The following is a 22,445-nucleotide window of genomic DNA, read 5'->3' as shown; positions in this document are numbered from 1 at the left end:
ATGTATAGAGGACCTGGAAGAGAACTGTTGGAATGGAGAATGTACCCAAGTGTCAGACAGATTAATTTCATTCTCTGTGTGAAACTTTCCACCTGAAAAAAGAAGTCTACTTTTTGTCCAATCAATTTTTTGGCTGTCAGTGAATATATATTGAAACAATCATTAATATCATCTTTTAATTTCTTTAATATGAAACTGAAAATGTGAAGGATATATGCTGTACCAACACTCCTTAAATTATCTTTACTAAGGTTTTCATGAGGTTTTGGGGGGGAAACTTCCTTAAGTTTTGAGTGACTATGAAATTATTTGTTTATATTCACATTTTCAGTTTCATATTAAAGAAATTTAAAGATGATGCTAATCAAGCACTGATCTGTCTTGCTTGTTAGTTTCTGATGTATAAATGCTTATGACTGAAATTTTAACTCTGGCTCTCATTAGCTAGTTCAAGCTGACTCTATGATTTTAAATGGAAGGTTCTTTGAGGAAGGGTACAGACTCTAACATGTTCTTGTATGCAACTGTGTCTCATTTAAATATTTGATGAATGAAGGAGTGAACAAAGTAATAACACTCTGGACTGCCATGGTGCGTGAGTCAAACATGCTAATATTTATACTGTTGTGATTTTAAAAAGCAAGCTATGCCTCCCTCCCCCACCCCTTTCCCCAGCAAAACCCCACTGGCAACATGGGTAGAGTGGAAAGAACACTGAGCCTAGCATTGGGACACTTGGATTCAAGTCTAACCTTTACCTCTTTCAAGACGTATGGTCTCAATTATGTCCCTTTTTACCACTTATATCACTTTATACTAGACTTAGATCTGCTTTTCCTTTGTTCAATAGCCATACCATTATCACAGCCTAACAGGATATTTGGGGGGGAAGGGGGAGACAAAGTCCTATATAAACGTTAATTACCACTACCACTGCTACTGCTACTACTACTACCTGGTTTAAAATTCCTACTGTTAATGTTTCCTACAAAGCATTTTACAAAATACATCATTAGATTCTTACAACAATTCTGTGAAATAATATTACAAGTGTTCTTAGCTTCATTTTACAGAGAAGTTAAATTATTTGTCTGATTACAAAACTGATATTAAAACTCTGAGATTTAAATTTTTAAGTCCAAGTTTAGTGGGCTTTTTGTTTTGTTTTGTTTTTGCAACACCATGATGCCTTTGGAACTACCATCTCTAGAAGACCATGGTTAAAATAAACGCACCTGAACCTCTAGCTCTTTCCTATAAACGGAGAAGTTTATCCATTTAGCTGTGTGTGTGTGTGTGTGTGTGTGTGTGTGTGTGTGTGTGTGTGTGTGTTTGTCCCTTGTTGCCAAAGAAGACCATGCCATCAGCGAAATGATGACATGACTTGCACTTGACTTTGTTTTGAGTGAGGGAGGGCTGTGCAGGTCACCAGCCTCACTTTTCCTCCAGAGTCATCTGAGTCCAGTGACCAGATATTCATCAGGATGACTGGAGATGACCCAGGATGAGGCAACTGGGGTTAAGTGACTTGCCCAAGGTCACACAGCTAGTGAGTGTCAAGTGTCTGAGGTGAGATTTGAACTCAGGTCCTTCTGACTCCTGCACTGGTGCTCTATCCACTGCACCACCTAGCTGCCCCTTCCATTCAGCTAGCTGATAACTCAAAACCAAGTGAGGGGATAGGATATAGGACAGATAAAAGTCAATAGAGTAGGGTGTGTCTGATAAAGGATAAAATGCAAAAACTAGCAACAAAGCAGAGTTGAAAAAGGATAAAGCCTCAAAGAGGAGAAGTGAATGAATACAAATCTAACCTACTTAACTTTTTAAAATTTGTACACGTTAATCTGATATAGTTATGTGGTACATTTTGTAATAAATACAATTAATGGGAAATTCTAAATATGTGGTTGAAAAATGTCAAGTCTGACCGTTTCCCTGGAGTCTTTGTGTTGAAACCCTCAATCCTCATGTGATCAGACAATAAAACTTGCCTCAAAAACATCATATAGAAAAATAGAATCAGGAGATCCAGCTTTTTGTTTCTAGTGCTTCATATAATGGAAGGTCAGAGGCATCCATAAAGCAGGTAAAGATAAAAAACAAAACGACTGGATAAGAGCAGCAGTCTAACTCCAGAAAAAGAAAAAAACCAAACAATTAAACTTTAACCACGTATAATAATTATTTTTGAAATTAGCAATTCTGATATGAATGGTTTGTCAAAAAGATTTTTTCTCCTCCCAAAATTAATGACTAGAGGAGATAATTTTAGTATATTTTCTTAGTGTCACTTTTAAAAATATTGATTTTATAATTCACTTTTTACCTTCTGACATCCATCATTTGACTTATGTTTACAAAACAACCATGGATTCCACTTATATCACTGACATTACATTTTTAAAATTGCAAATTTCATTACTGAAAAGAGATAATTAAAGTACTCACAAATGTCCATCGTAATTTCTAGAAGGCTTCCAGGAAACTGTTATCTTTTTCTCAAAGGGGAATAAAAATCCATAAAATAAATTAGCTGTCAGGTACAAAAACAAAAACAAAAACAAAACACAAACAAATCTCTTTCTGTTTGTTACAAGAAAAAAACATTTCAAAATATCTTTATGATGAATCTGTATATCAAAAAATCTCTTGAAATATAGTAACTTGTTTTCTTACTGAAGTTTTAGTCACTTTCCAGCCCGATGTATCTCGGCTGAATGCTAAAACCTCTTGGGAGACTTCATCAGCAAGTTTTTTAAAGTCCATCTATCTGCAAAGTTTTAAAAACAAACGATTGGTAGAAGAAACTCATATACAAAGAAATGAAAATATTCCACAGTTACGTTGTACTTTGGGCCTTTGCTCCTTACTAATCCAGTGTTTTGAATATGACCATGCTGCCCTTTTCTATGTATATTTCCTGTCCAAGTCAGTCATCCCAATCTTATCTGGGTGTTCTTAGAAATTCAGCTCAGTTCATTTTCAGATCCACATGGTACCTACAAGCATGCCTGGAGAGCTAAAATAGCACAAGTATGTTTAGCCATAATTTTCTCTTTCTTTACCTTAAACACGCAATATTTCACAGATAAAATTCTACACCTCATTCCAGCCTCTGACTTTTCCAGCCTTCCCTCACCTTCCTTTCTTTTCTGACATTCTTGTAACACACAACTTTTGATTTTTTAAAACAGTGAGTACGTTAAAAAAAAAAAGCATTTTAACCTCAGTTAGTGGACTCATACACAATTTTAATATTTTAATTAACTAATAATTACTAGAGTTTGAAAAACAGATCCAATAACAGAAATAAGAGGTTGGAGTAAATTGGTAGTAATGGTAAGCTCTTTAAATAAAATTATTTTTCTTCATATACAAGTAATGCTAACATGCTTTTGAGTGCTTTTTACCCATGTCAGTGATGATGGATTTGTTTGTCACAAAAACAATATCTACTCAACTCCTACTATATGCAAGGCACCTTTGCAGGTATTGGGGCAAGGGGCTTCTGTGTGAAGTCCCTATCTTTCCTGATACCCCAACTCCTAGTTCTCTCCCTCCCAGACTACTTTGTATTTAACTAATATATATATGCATATGTACATGTATATATATACACGTATGTGTATATATGTGTATGTTAACTTTATATTTTGTTTGTGTGTATATATATGATATATATACATATACATGTACATTTATTCTTATATGTCCTTGGTTTCTTTCCCATTATCATGAATAGGGATGGTTTCATTCTTTGCACTTGTATCCTCAGTATCCAGCACAGTGCCAGGCACAAAGTAGGTGCTTAATATTTAATGTTTGATTAAAACATCCCATACATTTCTGCCTTGGGAAAGACAAACAAGTATTTATACTGCAGTTATGTTCACTTCTAACAAAAATGAGGAAGAAATAATAGTAAGAGTAATTCCATTTACAATAACAACTCTGGCTAACTTGCCTCTATATATCTGGCCTTTGCCAGTTAATCTTCTAACAACTACCTTTGCCTCAGACCTTTTTCCTTTCCTGGCCTTCAAATCCTCATCCCTAGTTTACTCGCACTATCTGATTCCCTTCCTTTTACTCTAGGGCTGCTGAGTGTCATTAGAGAAAGCCCTGAAATTGATTTGATTTTACCCATTACAAATTCAAGCAGTCATTTTGTTCCAAGATCCAAGGCCATTCAGATCTGCATTCATAAAAGGAAAGGCAACTTTTGAGGGGTTGACAATCACTTTAATCAAACATGTATCATTCCTTTAACCAAGCACATATATTATTCACCTACTTCAGGGGAGTCAGCACCCTGAACTTCAAATACAGAGAAATCAAAAAGTCACTAGACATGGCTTCCTCTGCCTGACCATAATTCAACAGACAGGTCCAACTGTCTGACCGTAGTTACCAGAGAGGGAAGCACAGATATCTGGGTTTTCAAAGGTGAGGGGTGGGGGGGCCTAAAAACAGCTTCCCAGAGTCCTTTTCTGGCACTCAAACCTTCTTACAAAAACTAGGTCTCAAAGTAAAACCTTACCCCCAGAGTACTTACATTTTTAGAGCCAGAGGGCATAACCCTTTGACCAGTGCCTTAATAGAAAAAACAAAAGGTACTTGGGACCCTCCTACTAAACAACTCCCCTAATCAAGCTTCCTATAAAGGGGCAGGTCCATCAATGGGTGGGAAAGATCTTCTTTAATCACATTATTCAATCAGAGGCACTTTTAGTAAAATAAAAACAGCCACACCCTTTGCTAGGAACAGTTTTATTTTTCATCCTGGATTTCATTAACAATTTGTTTTGTACTTCTCCAATGTACTTATCATTTTATATCGCTATATATTATAGTTGTCTGCATCTGCGTCTTATGTTCATGATCTGTGTCTTATGATCCTGTTATCTAAACTCCACTTCCAGTTAACCTAACATAGTGCTTCGTATATAGTAGGTGTTTAATAAATATGTGCTTTACCAAATTTTCAGTGGCCGTTGAGGATACGTATTATGAATTTCGACAAGTTTTACATTTCTCTAAATTAAAAATCAATATATTTTGATAGATTAATTTTGTTACTATATTTGATAATTTTTTTTTGTATTGTTTTTCTAAAATAAAGGAACATATTCCATTACTTACAACTTAAACCCCAGTTGGGGGGGGGAAGGGCACATTTACATACATTTACAATGAGGCTTTGTTGACCCTTGTTTGTCCTTCCTTTCAAAGAGGATCAATGACATAGAGGCCGATCTCTTGACTTGCAAGTGAGTTGGATTTAAGAGAGGCAGAGCTGTGCAAAGTCATCAGCCTCTTTATCTTCTCTAGGGCCATCTGAGTCCAGTGGCAAGACACAGATCAGGACAACTGGAAAGGACCCCAGATGTTGTGAGAGTCCTTGGGTTTTTTTAAACTATGGTCTTTCCCAGCCCAAGAACCATTCCGTGTATTTAAGGATAGGTAAAAAATGAGGTAAAAGATGGCCTAGTTTCCTACTAAAATAAAGAAACAAATGAATAAATTCACTGAGAGCCAAAATGATCTGGGTTTAAGTCATGGTCAAGTAACTCCATTTGAAGCCTAAGGGTCTTTATCAAAGTCTGGTTTACCAGTGCTGTATTTCAAGAAATCGTAAATGAAACTAAATGATACAAAAGAGTTAATTGTTCCAGTTTTTTTTTTAAGTGACAGAATGAACAAATTGGGGAGAGAAAAAAAAAATCTAGCCTATAAAATAAATCTCAAGATATTTTGTGAGGTTCTGGCCATCAAAATTTATAAACTTTTGGGCAGAGCATCCACAGATAAGTGTATGATTCCCCATGTGGACAGAGGGGGAGGAGGAAGAGGAAGGAAGGAAGGAAGGAAGGAAGGAAGGAAGGAAGGAAGGAAGGAAGGAAGGAAGGAAGGACTCAAGAGAGGATGTGGAAGGGATGAGACATGGCAATCCTTTTGAATACAAAATTAAATAAAGAACTATCTTATCAAGAACTCTTAAAAAGCTAGTGTGTGGGAAAATTTTTAAAACGAAGTTACAGGAAATATTTTTGGAAATCCTTAAACAATAAAATGCTTAATACAATCTCTTAAAAAGCTATTTGAAGTTAAATCAAGCTTCTCAAAATCGCATCTTTGATTTTTATATTTTCACCTATTTGACCACCTTTGCTCTTTGAACATTGGCTTGTGGTTGTCTTAGAGTGTGTATGTGTATAAATGTATATGTATAGGTCTGTATATACATGTATGTTTAGGTACAAGTCTATATACATATGGATCCAATAGATATCGAACAATGTATATGCATATATATATTGATAAAGATCTTGAATGCTGATCTAGAAATAACCAGATTTAAGAGGTATCACAGTTTTATAGCTCCTGATTTGAAGGATTTGACAAATAAAGAACAAACGGATAAAAATTTTTTTTAATCAAAGCTATCTGATTCTATTACAGGTCAGAGAAGAAAAGAAGCAAAACCAAATGATGTTTTACCTGAAGGTATTTATGTCAAATCAGCAGAAATGGATCCCATTTATCAGAAATTAAGGGTAATCTTTCCACATTTGGCTAGTGGAAAAAGCTTAAAAAGAACCTCCCCTTTTAAATATCCAAACCATTTGCACCCAGGCACTAGTCCCCCCCTTCCCTCTTTAACATGCAGACACTTCTCTCAAACAAAGCCTAGTTTCCGAACCAACATTGGCCATAATCTCTCTGGACACGCCTGGGACTCCAGCTTGAGCTCAGGATAATGTCATCCTTCCCGAGGCATTTACGGAAAATCCAGCCCCACCCTCCTCCTCCAGGGCTGGCTCTACCTGGTCAGCCCGGACAGCGGGATGCCCAGCCCCACCACCCTCCTCCAGGGCTGGCTCTACCTGGTCAGCCCGGACAGCGGGATGCCCAGCCCCACCACCCTCCTCCAGGGCTGGCTCTACCTGGTCAGCCCGGACAGCGGGATGCCCAGGGACAGGGTGGGGCCGGTGATGGGCAGGGCTGCTGGGTATCTCTGGATATCCCACAGAAGGGGGGCCGCTGAGACCAAGTGGGGTGCCTCCATCCATTGCGGGCTCTCTCTCTCGGGGGGGGGGGTCTGGGTAAGGAGGAAGCTGAGGCTCACCTGGAGGAGGTGGGGCTGCGGGGCTGGGTCTCTCCCGGCCGCAGCAGCAGCAGACAGAGCCCTCGAGTCCCCCTCGCTCACCTCTTCCCTTCACCCTGATTCTGAGAGCGGCCAAAAGAAGGAAGGGCCTGTCCCCAGCCCGAGCTGGAGGAGGAGCCGCGGTGATGGAAGAGAGCAGAGGAAGAACTGGAGGTGGGGAGGAGGGCAGAGCAGGTTGTCATGGTCCAGAAGCATCCCCGCCAATGCAAGAGGGATGGGGAGTGGGGGATGGGGGGAATAAAACTACAACTCCCAGAAGGCGCCGCGGCTAACATACCTCCGCCACCCCACATCTCCTCAGTTCAAGCCTCCCACCCTCTCGCCTCCCCAAGCCGAACGAATACCGCGCATGCGTGCAGCCCGTGCTCCCACTTGTAAGTCGGTTTGAAAGACAGGCAGGGCGACGCGCTACCCTCCGCTGTGACGGGGCTGCAAGGGCCCAGGCGAGGGGCGATCGCGGGGGTTATGCGTCGCTCCTGCCCGGGATCCGTGGGTGCACCGAACATCGAGCCGGGGTCACGGAAATGGGTCCCGTTTTGTGTAGTCCCTTGTCCGGGGCCTAGGAGCGACCGGGAAGGTGGGCTGGCGACGACCGCCCGGGGAGGTTCATGAGGGCGGGGACCCGGAGGGAGGAGGAAGAGGAGGGGGCGGGGCCAGAGGTACACGCCCCGGGGCGGGCGGGGAGGAGGCGCCGTGGGGACCGAAAGGACGCGGGCGGGCTGGGGGAAGAGCCCCGAGGGGCGGGGTGGGGGCGGGGAACGTGCCCTGAGGGGCGGGGGTGGGGGCGGGGAACGCGCCCCGAGGGGCGGGGGCGGGGGCGGGGAACGCGCCCCGAGGGGCGGGGATGGGGGCGGGGAACGCGCCCCGAGGGGCGGGGGCGGGGGCGGGGGCGGGGGCGGGGGCGGGGAACGCGTCTGGTTTGGGAGGCTGAAGGCTGGCTGAAGTCGGCCCCCCTGGGGGAGACCGCTTCTCCGTAAGCGGCGACTAAAGGCGCGAGGAGCTCCTGCAGGAGGAACCGACAGCGGCCTCCGGGGCCCGGCCCTGCGGAGCCGGGGCCGTCTGGGGGAGGCCCCGTAGGGCCGTGGTGTTTAACACTCAGCTCTCCCTGGGTCAGGGAGATCATTATGCACGGGAAGTCAGCGTGGATGGTTATCGAGTAAAGTTAATTCCATGAAAAATAATTTCCTGCCCCCTGACTGTGGAAGAATCCCTGAAGCCCTGTTTCGCGTCCTTCCTCGGGCATTTGGCGGCATCCCCCCCATCCCCCACTCCCCTTCCTTGGGTGGGCTGAGGCTTTAGGCCGCTTCTCCGGGTCCGGTGAGCCCCGCTTAGTCCAGACCCCCCGGAGAACATCATTGGATGATGCTTCTCTTTGCAACAATGGGGCGTGGAAGCAGCAGGTGGAGAAGCGGGGAATGAAGCTTGTGTGTCGGTGGGAGGCTGGGCCGGGAATCCGGAGGTCAGGTAACCTAGAACGGGGCTCACCTGCGCAGGAAGGAGAGTGATTCATTTTATTCCTTCTGGGTCCCTGCCGCCTGCATTGCTAGTCGTAGCCGTTATCTTTGTCTTTAAGGCAGCTCCATTCTGCTTTTTCACCCTCTTATCCAGGTATAGGACTTGGGGCATTTTGTAAAATGAAAATTAAATGATTATTAATATGGTTTTATAGAACATTAGGTTTATAAGAAACATTTTAGCTGATAAGTAATTCATACAGGGAAATAAAATGTATTTTAGTTTTACAAATAAGCGGATAGAAATGCTAAAAATTGAGATCCTTTGCATTTTGTACAGCACATTTTAAAAATATTACTATGTTATCAGTAGAATAAGAATAACGTTAAGCTCCGAGATGATAACTTCACTTTTTTAGGAAGCTGTTAATGCTGTAATGTTGACAGGGATAATCTCTTCATTTTAATAGTAGAAAAGAGTTTAATAGAGAAAAGAGTTAAATGAGTTTATTTCTAAAGTATTTCAACTTCCTTGAAGGGAAGTAGGCAACATGAGCCTTAACTTAAGCGTTGAAAAAAGTTGGAGTGTTTCACGTTGATTAAAATGGTACCTATGAAAGATAAAGGGAATAGTCTCACTGCTTCTGAGATTAGCTTCCATTCATTCTGTATATATCTTGTATGTAGATAAATGTTTTCATGTTGTCTCCTAATGTGAGCTCCTTGAAGGCTGGGACCATGTTTTTAAATTTCCAGTGATTAGCACATAGCTTAATAAATGTTTGTTTACTGACTGATAAATAGAAAGAAACAAGGTCATTTTTAAAAAATTACTTTTTATGGCTAATTAGTTTTATGTAAAGGGCAACTATTTAATGGTACAGTTTCTACAAATAATGCAGCATATTTTTTTTTATAATTCTTTAGGTTAAAAAAAAACAGACTGTGCTATGTATGCACATTAAAGAAATTTTAAATAATGGCAGTTTGTCATCCTGGAGAAAACCACTAGCATAGGTGATAATACAATAATACTTCTTTCTCACCCTATTCCTTTTAGTGACCACTAATAAAACCTAGGGAAATGGAAACTTTAAACTATTTTTGTAGCTTCTCCCATGATACTGGACTTGGTCAATATGGAAAGGAGACCTGGATTCCATACCTCCTTGGCCTTTAAAAAATTAAGTGGTCCTGGACAGGCTTTTTGACCTCAGTATAAAAATGAAGGTATCATGCTCTATACAAATGAAAATATATATATGTGGAAGCCTAACAGTGAGTAAAGATCAAAGGACTTTCAAAATAGTCTTCTACTGCCATGAAAATCTATGAGAGATTTTAGAAACTTTCATACTACCAATTCAATTTTTTTTTTCTAGTAAAAACTGAATTCATACCACTGTAGGGAACTCCTTTTACCCATGCAGATAGATCAGCAGCTGTGACTTCAATTGTTAAGAGTTGCCCAAGGCATGAAGGTTAGGTGAGTTCTTCAAGTCACACAGCCTGTATGTTACCCTAGATTATTTGAAATCAAGTTTTCATGATTATGTGCCAAGTAGGTATTCTAATTATTGCTTTCTCTCCCACCCTCATTTAAATGTCTCCTTTTTCCTCTTTTCCCTTCTCAGTTCCATTTTTTTTCTCTACAGGAATGTTTAAAGGTTGGAAAATAATATTGCTGGAAAGGAATGCTTTCTGTTGTGATGTCATAGAATGCATCACTATGAAAATACAACAGCATGCACTTGTATTTTGTAGGACCTTGAAAAAGTGAATACTGTTTGGTCCTCTCCTTTTATGTGCTGAATCAAATCAGTGCTGTTCTTCAACATACATTGATGAAGACTTTAAACCTTTTAGACTGTAGTACTATAACAGGCATCTAATTTTGCTTATATTGTATTCAGGCATAAGGTTTGACCCTTTGGCCAAAATCCTCGTGGCATAGGACAGATAGGCCAGAAACCTTGGCCCAGTTTTCTGATCTGTTTTTCACTGCTATATAGATTATGAGATAGCACTGTTATTTTCACCTGTGTACTGTATTTAAAAAGTATCAGATATCTAGGAGACTTTCCTCACCCCATTGGCCATTAGCAGCTTCCATGTTGCCCTTCTTAGTTCATCCAACTTTCTACCCAAATTTCACTGGTCCTCCCCCCTTTCACAATAGTTCTTTCTTCCTAGCTGGCCTTTTCTCCATCCTTTCCTGATGAGTAGTGAGATCTATAGCATAACACTGGAGGGTAACTAGATTTTAATATACTATATGAGGATAACTAAAGATTCAAGTTCTAATAATTTAATAAAGTGTATTGTAATTTATATCAAAATTGTGTTTATTATTTAATCATTAAATATGCTTTATGTCCTTGGTTTGATTTCTAAAATATTTACCACTTTCCCTACCAATAAAGTTAATATAGTTTTATATAAAATCAGGTTTGTAAGATACATTTTAGCTGATAAGTGATTAATACCAGGAAATAAAATGTATGAGGTATCCTAAAAGTCTTTTGGGACATTCTTTATAAAATTTGAGAGAGAATCTTAAGGATTCATCTTAAAGACCAGGGCTATTACCCAGGGGTCCATGAACTTGTCTTTTTAATATTTTGATAACTGTATTTCAATAATGGAAAGTTTCCTTTGTATTTTATTTTATCCATTTAAAAACATTATTCTGACTTCATCACAATGCCAAGGGAATCAATGACACCAAAAAGATTAAGAACTCTTGCTTTAAAGAAATAATACCATGTTTATATTAGTGTAGTTACATGTGTTATTTGAACTCAAATCTCATGTACCGTTTTGTGTGTTTACTGTTTTTGTTTTAAAGATGAATGGAAATAGGAGCCCATTTTGAGAAAATCATGGCAAAACCAATTAAAACATGCAGCGTTTATCCTCCTAAATCCACAGTGTCTTCTCTTCTAGCAAGTTGCAGCTTGAACAGCAGTAATTCCTCTGACTTCAGTGGCTCCATAAAGTATAAAAACAAGCTTTACAGCTCTGCTTCTCAGGCATTACAGGCCTACATTGATGATTTTGAGCTAAATTGTATGTCTCATGATAAAAGTATTAGAAAGTCTTACCTTGCTCGGAATTCCAAGTTCTCCAAATTTCTTTCTAAATCCCCAAATGGTATGCTTTCATTGTACTTTGCTATGTTTTTAACTATGTGCAACAATTTTATGCGTTGTACTTTTGGAATATTAGTTTTTATGGGGAGAGAAGACTAGATAAGAATTATTTTACAAAACCTGATCTTACATAAAATTGTTATGTAATTATTTGGTTCCCAAGCTTTTTCAGTTGCAGATTCTTTTTAGTTCATGGTACTTCAGATCTGTTAACTTTTTGAGTTTTAACATTTCTATGATTCTTTTCATTGATAGTGGTAAGAGGAAGCTAGAGGATAAAATGCATTGAGTAATTTAAGGGAGTAAATCTTTTATTTGATTATGTTCCTGCTGTGTACAGGAAGGAACTCTAAACTAGAAATGGATTTTGTTGTTGGCCTGGTCACTAATAACAACCTTGAACAAGTGATTTAACCTACCTTCTTTGGTTCTGATTTCCTCATCTATTAAAAAACAAAAAAACAACAGTTTGGATTACATGACCTCTGATTCCTTCCTAATTTAATAGTTCTTTAATTCTGTGCTTTTTTCCTTCCTCTCACACCAGTTTTGATCAAATAAAAATTAAGTGCTCAGTCCACGATAGTGTTTTGATATTATTAAAAATACTGCTCTTCCAAATCCTTGGCCTGATCCATCATTCCCTTTCTTTTCTTCATTTGGCACTGACAGGGGACTGAAGGGGACACTTAAAGGCTAGGAGGCTTTATATTCAGGCTTTAAGGCAGACAGTGAAAGAAAAAGGCCCAGTAGAATAACTGGAAACAAAAAACCTAGGAAAGAAAAGAGGATAGAGAATAACTGGAATGAGTAAAACAAGAAAACATACTAGGCAAGAGAATGACAGTGACATATGGCCCACAGAAACAAAGAGGTGAAATATTGTGAACCATGGATAACTTTATTTTTACTTGTAAAGTGTTTTAGGAGAGGAGAGAAGAAAAAAATGTTTTTTTAAATTGTAGCTAGTCTTGTCATTACATTCATAAACATTTATAATTATATTTATGTTACATATTTATATATGTTTATATATATATGGATAATCACAGATATGCAACATGCTTTTTTTTAGGTTTTCAAGACTTTGACTTCAAACGATCAAAGACGTCTTGTAAAAACCAGATGACTTGTGACATAGATTCTATTAGCCTAACTACTGATGATCTAGTACGTTTTCCACCAGATGGATCACTGCCCACCGATACTTATATTGGATCAGTACATCAAAATAGCAAACAGGACAGAAAATTTCTTAAAAATGCTTCATCAGAAAATGAAAGGAATCCTAGTTTTCTAGATCCTTGCAATCCTGTGGGAAATGAGGACCTGTTTACTCCTGTTCTATTCTCAGATACCAATGAAAAACATTGTGGCATGATAAAAAATGCTTCAAATAAACATTGCAAATATATTTCTACATCATCAGAATATTCTTCAGAGATGCCTTCTAAAGAAACTTCAGAACATCAAACTAGAAAAAATTACCCAAGATGGCTTACTAGCCAGAAATCTGAGCTTAATGTGTCAGGGATAACTAGTATTCCTGATTACAATTATCCGCTTTGGCTACATGATCAAGATCTGTTACCCAATTCATCCAGGCAAAGTAGTTCTCGGATGCAAAAAAAGAAACAACACATTTATATGGAGAAAAGGAAAACTCAGTTTGCTGATAAATTGGATTGTTGTGAACATTCACTTAATCACTGTAGCATTTCAGATTCCATGAGTGACAGAGTATTAGTTAATTGTAAACACAGTTGTGAACTTGGTCAGTTTCAGTACGAGAGTACACCTTTCTCAGGGCAATCCAAAAAGCCATTCAGTGGTAACTTTTCTTTTACAATTTTGCTATTAAATCTGAGAAACAAGCTAATAACATACAGGGACTTTTATATTTAACCCTGTATGGAATTCAGTTTACATATATTTTTTGTTTGCATTTTTCTTTTTTGTTTCTCTAAAATTTAATTTTAACATTGCTTGTTTTTTTTAAGTATTGCTGCTTATGCACAATTCAGATTGTGTGAATCTATGATCTGAGTGATAGTTTATCTTTCTAGAGTAACGATATTGCATTTCACTTTTCTTAAATATCTAATTTTATTTTTCAAAAAATATAGATGACAAAATTGAATTGCTTATCCTGAAGGCCAAGAGAACTCTAGAGCATTCTTCTGAAGGATTATCAAGTACCAAGAAAAATGATGTCAGTCCCTGCTCCTTAGATATACTAGAAGCAGAAAGATCATGGGAAAATATCCCAGTTACTTTGTGAGTAAGCAATAGTGTTGATTGGAATGGGAAAAAATAGAAATTAATCCACCAGTTTTTATTAAGCACTTCTGGGGAGACAAGCAGAAAAACAGAATACTGTCCATATTCACAATGCCCTTCTAATGGAATAGACAAGTGTATATATAGAGAGAGATATAGATATAGGTATAGACATGTAGACATGTCTATATATATATATATAGTATAAATGTAAAATTAATAGATACTTATACACATATAAAGTAGTTAAATACAAGTTAATCTGAGATGGAGGGCACTAACAGTCAAATCAGTAAAGCCTTCATCAAGAAAATAGGGTGGTAGGCTCCATTTTAAAGGAAAAGATGGCCTCTATGACACTCTAGACATAAGGAGCATATGCCAGGCATGGGTTGTGGCATCTTGGTGGTGCAAACATGAGAGTGTGTGTTGTGTGTTGAACCAGAGAAAAAGCCATTTTGGCTGCATTTCAATGAGGTAGTAAGATTGGAAAAATACTGTGGAGCAAGGTTGTGAAGGGCTTTAAAAGGTAATGAGGAATTTACATTTTATCTTAGAGGCAATTAGCCACTGGAATGAGTAGAGAAATCACATGGTCAGATTTGCACTTGAGGAAATTTGCCTTGGGAGCAGTTTTTCAGATAAAAGGACTTTATGCAGAATGACCCAGAAATCTTAAGACTAAGACTTTTAGCACACCCTATATATAAACACAAAAATGGTAATTGTATACCATTAGCACTGTCTTCTATATTTTAAATTGTGATTCTTATTTGCATCAAAAGATGGTATTAAGTCTTACTTATAACTCCATACAACATATATAATTTCCACTTTTTTTCCTTCTTTATTCCAAAAGGTGAAAAAATAAGCACATTCTGTCTTATTTTGAAGGAGTAGTCAGATTGTTTTATAGATGCCTTTGTGTGACATTTCATGTATTATCAGGCATATGAAGAGATTGAGGTAGATATAAAGAAAAATAAGACTTATTAATAACTAGTAATAATTTTGGAGGAAAGAGAGCCTTCTCTTTGTAAAGACCAAGCTTGACGACTCCAATCAAAGAAAAATTAAGTGAAGAAATAATCATAAGCGCAGAAAGAGGCCCCCTTTCTCTGATCTGTGATTCTGTAAGCTTCTCCTTTATTTCCTTGGTTGTGGACTTGGAACTTCCATTGTACAACTGTGCTATATATATTCTCTCTGTAAAATATAAATAATAAGAATGAAGGAAGCAGAGGAGGAAGAAATCATTGTTAATCTGAATAGGAATGGATGTTATATATGCATTTGCTTTTCCCAACAAGGCTGCTTACTCCTACTTACTTAGTTTTCTATTATGTTTATCTTCTTCAAATAGAACAGATTCTTAAATAATTTTGTGTCATGGACCTTTGTATCAGTCTGATAAAGCATATGGACTCCTTAGGATTATGTTTTAAAATATATAAAATAAAATACATGGGATTACAAAGGTAATCATTATATTGAAATACAGTTATGAAAATAGTTTTTAAAACTGGTTCATGCACTATAGGTTAAGAGTACCTAAAACAGAATGCCATTCTTTTTTAGTTAGTATCAGTTTTTTGTGTACGAATGTGCAAGAACTGTGCTAAGTGCTGTGGGGGATGTAAACTTCATGTCTTCAAGGAGTTTACAATTTAAAGAGAAACCTTACATAAAAAAGAAAATGACTAAGTGGTATGGACAAAAAATGATGTGAGAATGCAGAGAAGGGAGATTATTATTGGTTGGGTTAAGGGAAAGCTTTATGAAGATGAGATTTGAATAAGGACTTGAATGGGTAGAATAGGAGAGAGGTGGGCATTCTGGAAAGTGGGGACAGTGCAGGCACATATTGAAGGGGGAAAATTCAAGAACTGTTTCTTGAGAGAAGGAATAGAAAGTAGGCCAGTCATGCTGGCTGTAGAGTTAATTCATGGCCCAGTATAGCTCTAGGCGTTTACTGATTACTCCATAAATATCAGTATGATTTTAAAAATAAAGAAGGGCTAAAAAAGTATGGAATGATTGTCTTGAAAACGGGATATGAGGGATTAGTAATTGAAGTATGTGAAAGGAGGAAGTTGAATTCATCATCTCTTAAAATCCTGGTTGGCTTTGTAATTTTATGAAAAGGACTGCTTACATGTGGAACAATTTACCTGGGGTTGTCAGGTACTCTGGGAAAATATGTTTGGGAAATTAACATGTTGGGCTATAAGATGTGAACACAGTTTGGGGGCTGGTACAGAAGAGGGTCTGTTTGTGTCTAACAGATTTGGTATTAGCACCTAAAATTAAACTATATTGCCTACCAGTATAATGTGAAAAATAATGAATTACCAGATTTTAAACGTTTGTTTTCAGAGACTCTTACAGATTCTAGATGCTCTTTGGAATTTTGATTTAAATTCTATTGTGTGGGAAGCCCCCATTTTTGTTTACATGAACAATGTGACATTAAAATGTTGAAATTGTTTTTATATGTGATATAGAAATCATAGGATTATAGTTTTAGAATTTAGATGAGGCCTTGGATGCCACAGTGTAACCCTTTCATTTTAAAGATGTGGAAACTGAGGAATGTAGAGGTTAAGCCAACTTCTCAGCTTCCATTTCCACATCTATAAAATGGGGATAATAATAATACCTAACTGCTAGAATTCTTGTGAGAATCAAATGATATAGCTTAGTTAAAGCTCTATACGGAATCTTAAATTGGTGCATACACACACACATCTTATATATAACATATAATTATATATTGTTTATATGTGTATATGTTTGTATATATGTATGTGTGTATATACGTAAGTGTATGTATATATGCATATATACATACACATAGACACACACACACACACACGTCATTACTATTATCATTGATTTGCCCAGGGTCACGTAGCTAGTAAGTTGTCCAGATCTTCCAGAATCCAGGTTGCCTTAATTCAAATCAGTATATTTGTTTTCTGTTTATACCTTGAGAATTTATAAGCTGTAACATTTTTTTTAATTACATGAGAGAGGCACATCATTCCTTTCCTTATGATTTTCCAGTCACATTCCATATTCACTGAGCTTTTGAAGATGTCTTGAATAACACATGTGCGCATCAGTTCAGACTGCACGCTGTTGGATTTTTGGATAGGTGAATAGAGGCAAACAAGGTGACTTTGCTTAAAGCAGCTCCATCTCATTGCATGCTAACTGTGCAGACTTGACTTCTGAAGTACTGTATAAAGTCAGCATTGGAGATGTCCATTTACCCAGTTAGAATATCCATAAAGATCTTTAGAAATAATAGAACTGTGTTTCTTCTTAAAATGACCTTGCCTAATTTATATTTTTCAATACTTTATATCATTGTTTCTAGTTTGAAATTAGTAAGGCTTAACCATAATTTGTGGCTAATAAAATTATAGTCCTAGATGCTAGTATTACTTGTTTACCCTGTATTTAGCAAATCACCTGTGCCTGTGGATTGTGACGAAAGACCTCAACAAATCATAAAAGTGAAACGTGTTCATGAGTTCCTTGAAGATTGTTTAAATAAGGGTAATCCGGTAAGCTAAGTTGAATTTTTATTAACTTGAAAGGGGTTTTGTGACAATATTAGTTTCAAAAGGGAGCAAAACTTATTCCAACTGTTAAAATAGGACTATTTAAGATACTGACTTTAAATGTGTAAGAACTATGACTATAATGACTAACAGACTTGTTGTTTTTTTTTTTTTACTGAGTTCCTGGAAGCAGTATCAGAAAGCGAATCTTAGTAAATTTTATTTCCTTATTGTCACAGTGTTTTATCATTGGGAGATTATGTTTCTTACCAAGGACTTGGCATCATATTAATTCTAGATGTTGCTCACGTATTTCTTTAAACCTTTGTAATAATTTCAAATGATAATATAATAATATTATATTATAATACATATTATATATAATTATATATTATATTATAACTATTATATTAATATATTACATGTAATATATAGTATATAACAATAATAAATTCAAATAATAAGTACTACAATCCTATGAAGTGGTTATAAATATATTTTACACAGTTACTGTATGAGAAAATGAGCATACAACAAAAATTACATATAGAACATGAAAATTCAGCTTTGATTAACATGACAAAGAAACTACTATGCTAACCATTGCAAATATACATTGAAGTCACATGTCTTGGCACATTAGGATTAATAATTCAAATTAAAAATGACTGTTTAGAGATTTGTGCCTCAAAACTATTTAAGAAGGTTTGGATTGATGCCCTCCTGTTGATAGTTTCTGCAGAATCATTCAAAATCTTTCTGTTACCCTTGGCATTATGCTCAAAGTGCTGTAGTAGGTGCACAATAAATGTTTGTTGATGTTTTTCCCACCCCAAAACATTTTTGTAAAGGTATGAGATGACTCATATTTTCTTTTCCTTACTTTGTGTACTTCCTTAGTTTATTAAAAGCTTAAAGGGCAGTTATTCATTATCTACCTAAATTTTGATTAAGAGAAAAAAGTTTTTAAGTCATTGTTGTTCTTTCATTTCTACTAGCCCTGTTCAGTACTCTTGTTGACAGAGCTAGCTATTTAGAGCACTTAACACTTCCATTGGAAGTTAGAAAATAATGATGTGATCATTATCACTGACTTTTAAAAGAAATTTATAAAACATTGGATCTCAGAGGTATTCCTATTTTGTAGCTATCTTGTTTTTACAATTAGTGAAGACAGCAAGAATTGGGGCATGACTACACTGTTAGGTGGCACTGGGAATGAATTTTAAAATAGTGTTAACACAAATCTTATCCAGGCGTATTAATATAATAGACCAGTTGAAGGACAGATGATCCATGTTCTAGTCCTGACTGCCACTGACTAGTTGTGTGACCTTGAACAAATTCTTTGAACTTCAGTTTCCTCATCCCTAAGATGGGAATAATAATATTTTGCCTATCTACCTCACAGGGTGGTTGGGACAATAAGTTAAAATGCACTTTTTATGATTGTAAAGCATTATTTAAGTATATGTTGTTGTTAATAAATAATAGTAAAATAGGGGAGTTGGACAAGGTGATTTTTGTAGTCTCGCTCAAGCTCTGTAATTCTATTATAAAAGTAGTAGGTGATTTTTTTTAAATTAATGCTATACGACTTTGGAAAGTCAAGCATATGTTTTGCTTTTAGAGAAGTACGCTGTCTGGAGGTAAACATCATGGTCCTGTGGAAGCTCTGAAACAAATGTTGTTTAACCTTCAAGCAGTGCAAGAAACTTTTAATCGGTATACATACGCTGAACAAGATGAAGAAGTTAAACAAGTAAGCAAATATTTGACTTATTTTTCTAAGATCTGTGAACTTGTTAAAAAAATCTTCTCCTAATTTTTATTCCCATATCCAGTACATTTAACTTAAAAAGTTAAATTTATTAAGCACCTACTCTGTTTAGAGCAATATGTCACTTGTTAGAAAAAAATAAAGATAAGACATGTCCTTAACTTCATTGAGCTTTATATTTTTATTAGGGAGATAAGACTATAAGGAAATAAATGTAATGAACAATATAAGAAGTGCAGAGTAACCTAGTTTTAAGTTTATTTTATTATGCCTAAACTTTTTAAAAATGGAAATGTATAACAAAAATTTTATAAAATTCTGGCATATTTGCTTGAGATATTAACTTGTTGATATTTAAAACAATATTTATATATACTGTTGCTTTAAATACAAGGTGCCCCATAAAATAGACTGCAAGTGTTTGGGCCCTATTGCCCAAAAAGATAGAAAATATTAGCAGAGCCATAGATGGTGGTTATATAAGACCCAACCTGTAATCTGCATTTTGAAAGAGCCTAACATCTAGAAGGGTGGGTGGAATTGCTGTGACTGCCATGATGATCATGTGAGGGATATGGTTGACTATAATTACATAGGATTTTTGGTAGTTTGGGCACAGTCAGATTTATATTGAGTCTGATCACCTACAGTTAAGCCAAGGACTGTATTAAGACTTGGAAGAGATTGCTACAGCCCTTTCCTGCCGACCTCTTTATCTTCATAGAATTTCAGAGTGAAGGGTGATCTAAGAAGTCATCCACCTTAGCCCAGATTTGAGAAGGGATCCCCTTTGTAACATCCTCAATAGTTACTCAGCCTCTTGTTTAAAAGACCTCCTAGGGCAGCCTACCCTAGGATGTTTCTAATTCTTAGGATGTTTTTCCTTTTATCAGTTTTAAATCTGTCTCAACAATTTCCATTCATTACTTCTAGTTCTGCTTTCCGGGGTCAAGGAAAACAAGTCTAATGCCTCTTTCATATGATAGTCCTTCAAATAGCCCTTGAGTTTCCATCTATAATTTCTCCCTCTTACTGCATAACTAAGCCATCTTTTTTTTTTTTAATTTTCTGACTGATCCTTTTATCTGTGTTTTTTTAATGTAAACCAGCATTGACTATATGACATAACCCTCTTAGACTCATGCATCTTTAATACTTCTCTTACCATAGTGTAAAATTGCATTGCTTTTTTAGTTGCCAGTTTATTTGCTGAAATAATTGAGCTAATCAAGTATTAAAATTCAGTAGCCTTGGGCTTCTTTGTAGATCTACATTCTGTCATAGGTGGTAGTAGATGCTTTGTTGTTGTTTTAAATTAAAACACCTATATGTCAGTAAATTTTAAAATGACAGAGGGAGTAAATCAAAACATATTAATTCTCTCAGCAAATCTGTTATTTCCCCAGGACCTAATTGTAAATGCTGAAAAGATCAGAATTTCTAAAAATTAAGTATTCAAGGTGTTATAAATAGCACCCTTCCCCAAAGACCCCTCCCCATCTAGAGTAATGCTTACACCTGGGCCCAATAACAAAACTAAAATCTGGAGTAAAAGAAGAATCTTTTATTATGGTTCTTGCAAGAAGTGGGCACATTCCCTCCAATGAGAGAAGTGCACTGATACAGAAGTGCACCAATACAGAAGTGCACTGAAACAAGAGCAAGCTTTATACTGTTAGTCTGTTGTAGCTCTTTCTTCCGGAGCCAGGATTGGTCTGAACCTTTTCCTGAACCACCCATCCCAAAATCTTAGCATAGCAGTAGGATAGCCTGAAAAGAAGAAAACTGTATTTCAAGAAATGATAAAGAAAACTTCCCAGAAGCATTAGAATAAGAATTCAAAGTCTAAATTAATAGAATTACATATATCATCATTGGAGAGAAACTTTAGTCATAATACTCATGGGGGGATTATTGAGATGTAAAGCTTTGTCAAAGAAAAAGTAGTATCATGGAATCCTAGATAGAATTGTGTGGGATTGTACAGCAGGTGAAAGAAATTGGAATATGGTATATTAAAAAATAAAGGTAAATGATTTACATACAAGAATAGCTTATTATGAAAAGTTAAGGACTTTTAAAGGAATTGATTTTCAAGCATTCTTTTTTGGAAAACTAGAAGTGGGCAATATTAGGAACACAAAAGAATTTTAAGAATGAGAGATAAATTTGAAAAATTTTAAAGTTCTAATTTTTGATCTGGTGACTTAGAATCTTTTTCTGGAATTTATTTAGTATTTTCTTTTGCCCCAATTACATGTAAAAATAATTTTAATTTTTAAAATTTTGAGTTCCAAATTCTCATCCTTCCTCCTACCCCGCCCTCCTCATTGAGAAGGCAAGCAATTTGCAAAATATTTACATATTTGTCATCTTGTGAAAGAAAAACATAGACCAAAAAAACCCTCAAGAAAAATAAAGAAAACAAAATAGTATGCTCCATTCTGTATTTGGATACCATCAGTTCTTTCTTTGGCAATGGATAGCATTTTTCATCATAAGTCCTTCAGAATTGTAGTGACATAGATTCCAAAAGAACAGATTGTGGGCTCTTTAATGTCAGTCAGGCACAAAGGGAGACAAAAGATTTTGACTTTGTGTATTTGGCCCCATAAAGAAATACCTCAGGGAAAAAGAAAAGAGGAACTTATTTCTTAACCTTGGAACAAGGTTATTTCCACATTAGAGCTGGAAGTGGGACTCCCTTGATCCTCACAGTTATCTAGCCAGGGAAGGGTAGGTTAAGCAGCAAGAAAAAAATAGTACCACAAATACGTCCATTTAAGTAGGAGACTGGGGTGGAGCAGTTTGGAGGAGGAGGACTGTGTCTTGAGAGGTAAGGAAAACAGACTGTAGTTAAATGGTAGAGGTAGTGGATTGGAGCTGTGATTTCATTACTATAGGGAACTCCTAGATGAGGAAACTTCCTCTACCATTGCCAGGAACACTGAGAGGCTAACTAGAGATCACCGAGAAGACTGGGGGCAGGGAGGCCTTGAGCCCAGGTCTTCCTGACTTGAGGACTGAATATGCTACTGT

At 36.9% G+C, this 22,445-nt stretch overlaps 2 protein-coding genes across 7 annotated transcripts in view; one reads left to right on the top strand and one right to left on the bottom strand.

The window, feature by feature from the left end:
• The window catches only part of STARD6 (StAR related lipid transfer domain containing 6), a 32,169-nt gene extending 24,946 nt beyond the window's left edge, over window positions 1–7,223 (bottom strand). Inside the window, exons 1-3 of the mRNA XM_072606020.1 lie at window positions 7,133–7,223; window positions 2,680–2,773; window positions 2,452–2,501 (exon numbers count right to left, since the gene is read on the bottom strand). Coding sequence (XP_072462121.1) covers window positions 2,452–2,501; window positions 2,680–2,769 — 140 coding nt within the window. The 5' untranslated portion in view covers window positions 2,770–2,773; window positions 7,133–7,223. The remainder of the gene's footprint in view (window positions 1–2,451; window positions 2,502–2,679; window positions 2,774–7,132) is intronic.
• A 14-nt stretch (window positions 7,224–7,237) lies between these two features.
• The window catches only part of C4H18orf54 (chromosome 4 C18orf54 homolog), a 32,880-nt gene continuing 17,672 nt past the window's right edge, over window positions 7,238–22,445 (top strand). Inside the window, exons 1-6 of one of the 6 annotated variants that reach the window (XM_072606016.1) lie at window positions 7,238–7,324; window positions 11,474–11,778; window positions 12,853–13,608; window positions 13,904–14,054; window positions 17,527–17,629; window positions 19,257–19,388. In XM_072606016.1, coding sequence (XP_072462117.1) covers window positions 11,478–11,778; window positions 12,853–13,608; window positions 13,904–14,054; window positions 17,527–17,629; window positions 19,257–19,388 — 1,443 coding nt within the window. In that variant the 5' untranslated portion in view covers window positions 7,238–7,324; window positions 11,474–11,477. Of the gene's footprint in view, window positions 7,325–7,636; window positions 7,749–8,113; window positions 8,328–8,349; window positions 8,780–11,473; window positions 11,779–12,852; window positions 13,609–13,903; window positions 14,055–17,526; window positions 17,630–19,256; window positions 19,389–22,445 lie in introns of those variants that run through there. The other 5 variants (XM_072606017.1, XM_072606013.1, XM_072606015.1 and 2 more) reach the window with 5 other exon arrangements.

The sequence above is a fragment of the Notamacropus eugenii genome, chromosome 4, assembly GCF_028372415.1.
Source record: "Notamacropus eugenii isolate mMacEug1 chromosome 4, mMacEug1.pri_v2, whole genome shotgun sequence".
NCBI lineage: Eukaryota > Metazoa > Chordata > Mammalia > Diprotodontia > Macropodidae > Notamacropus > Notamacropus eugenii.
Note: the sequence above shows the minus strand (reverse complement) of the source record. Positions and strands in the feature narration are given on the sequence as shown.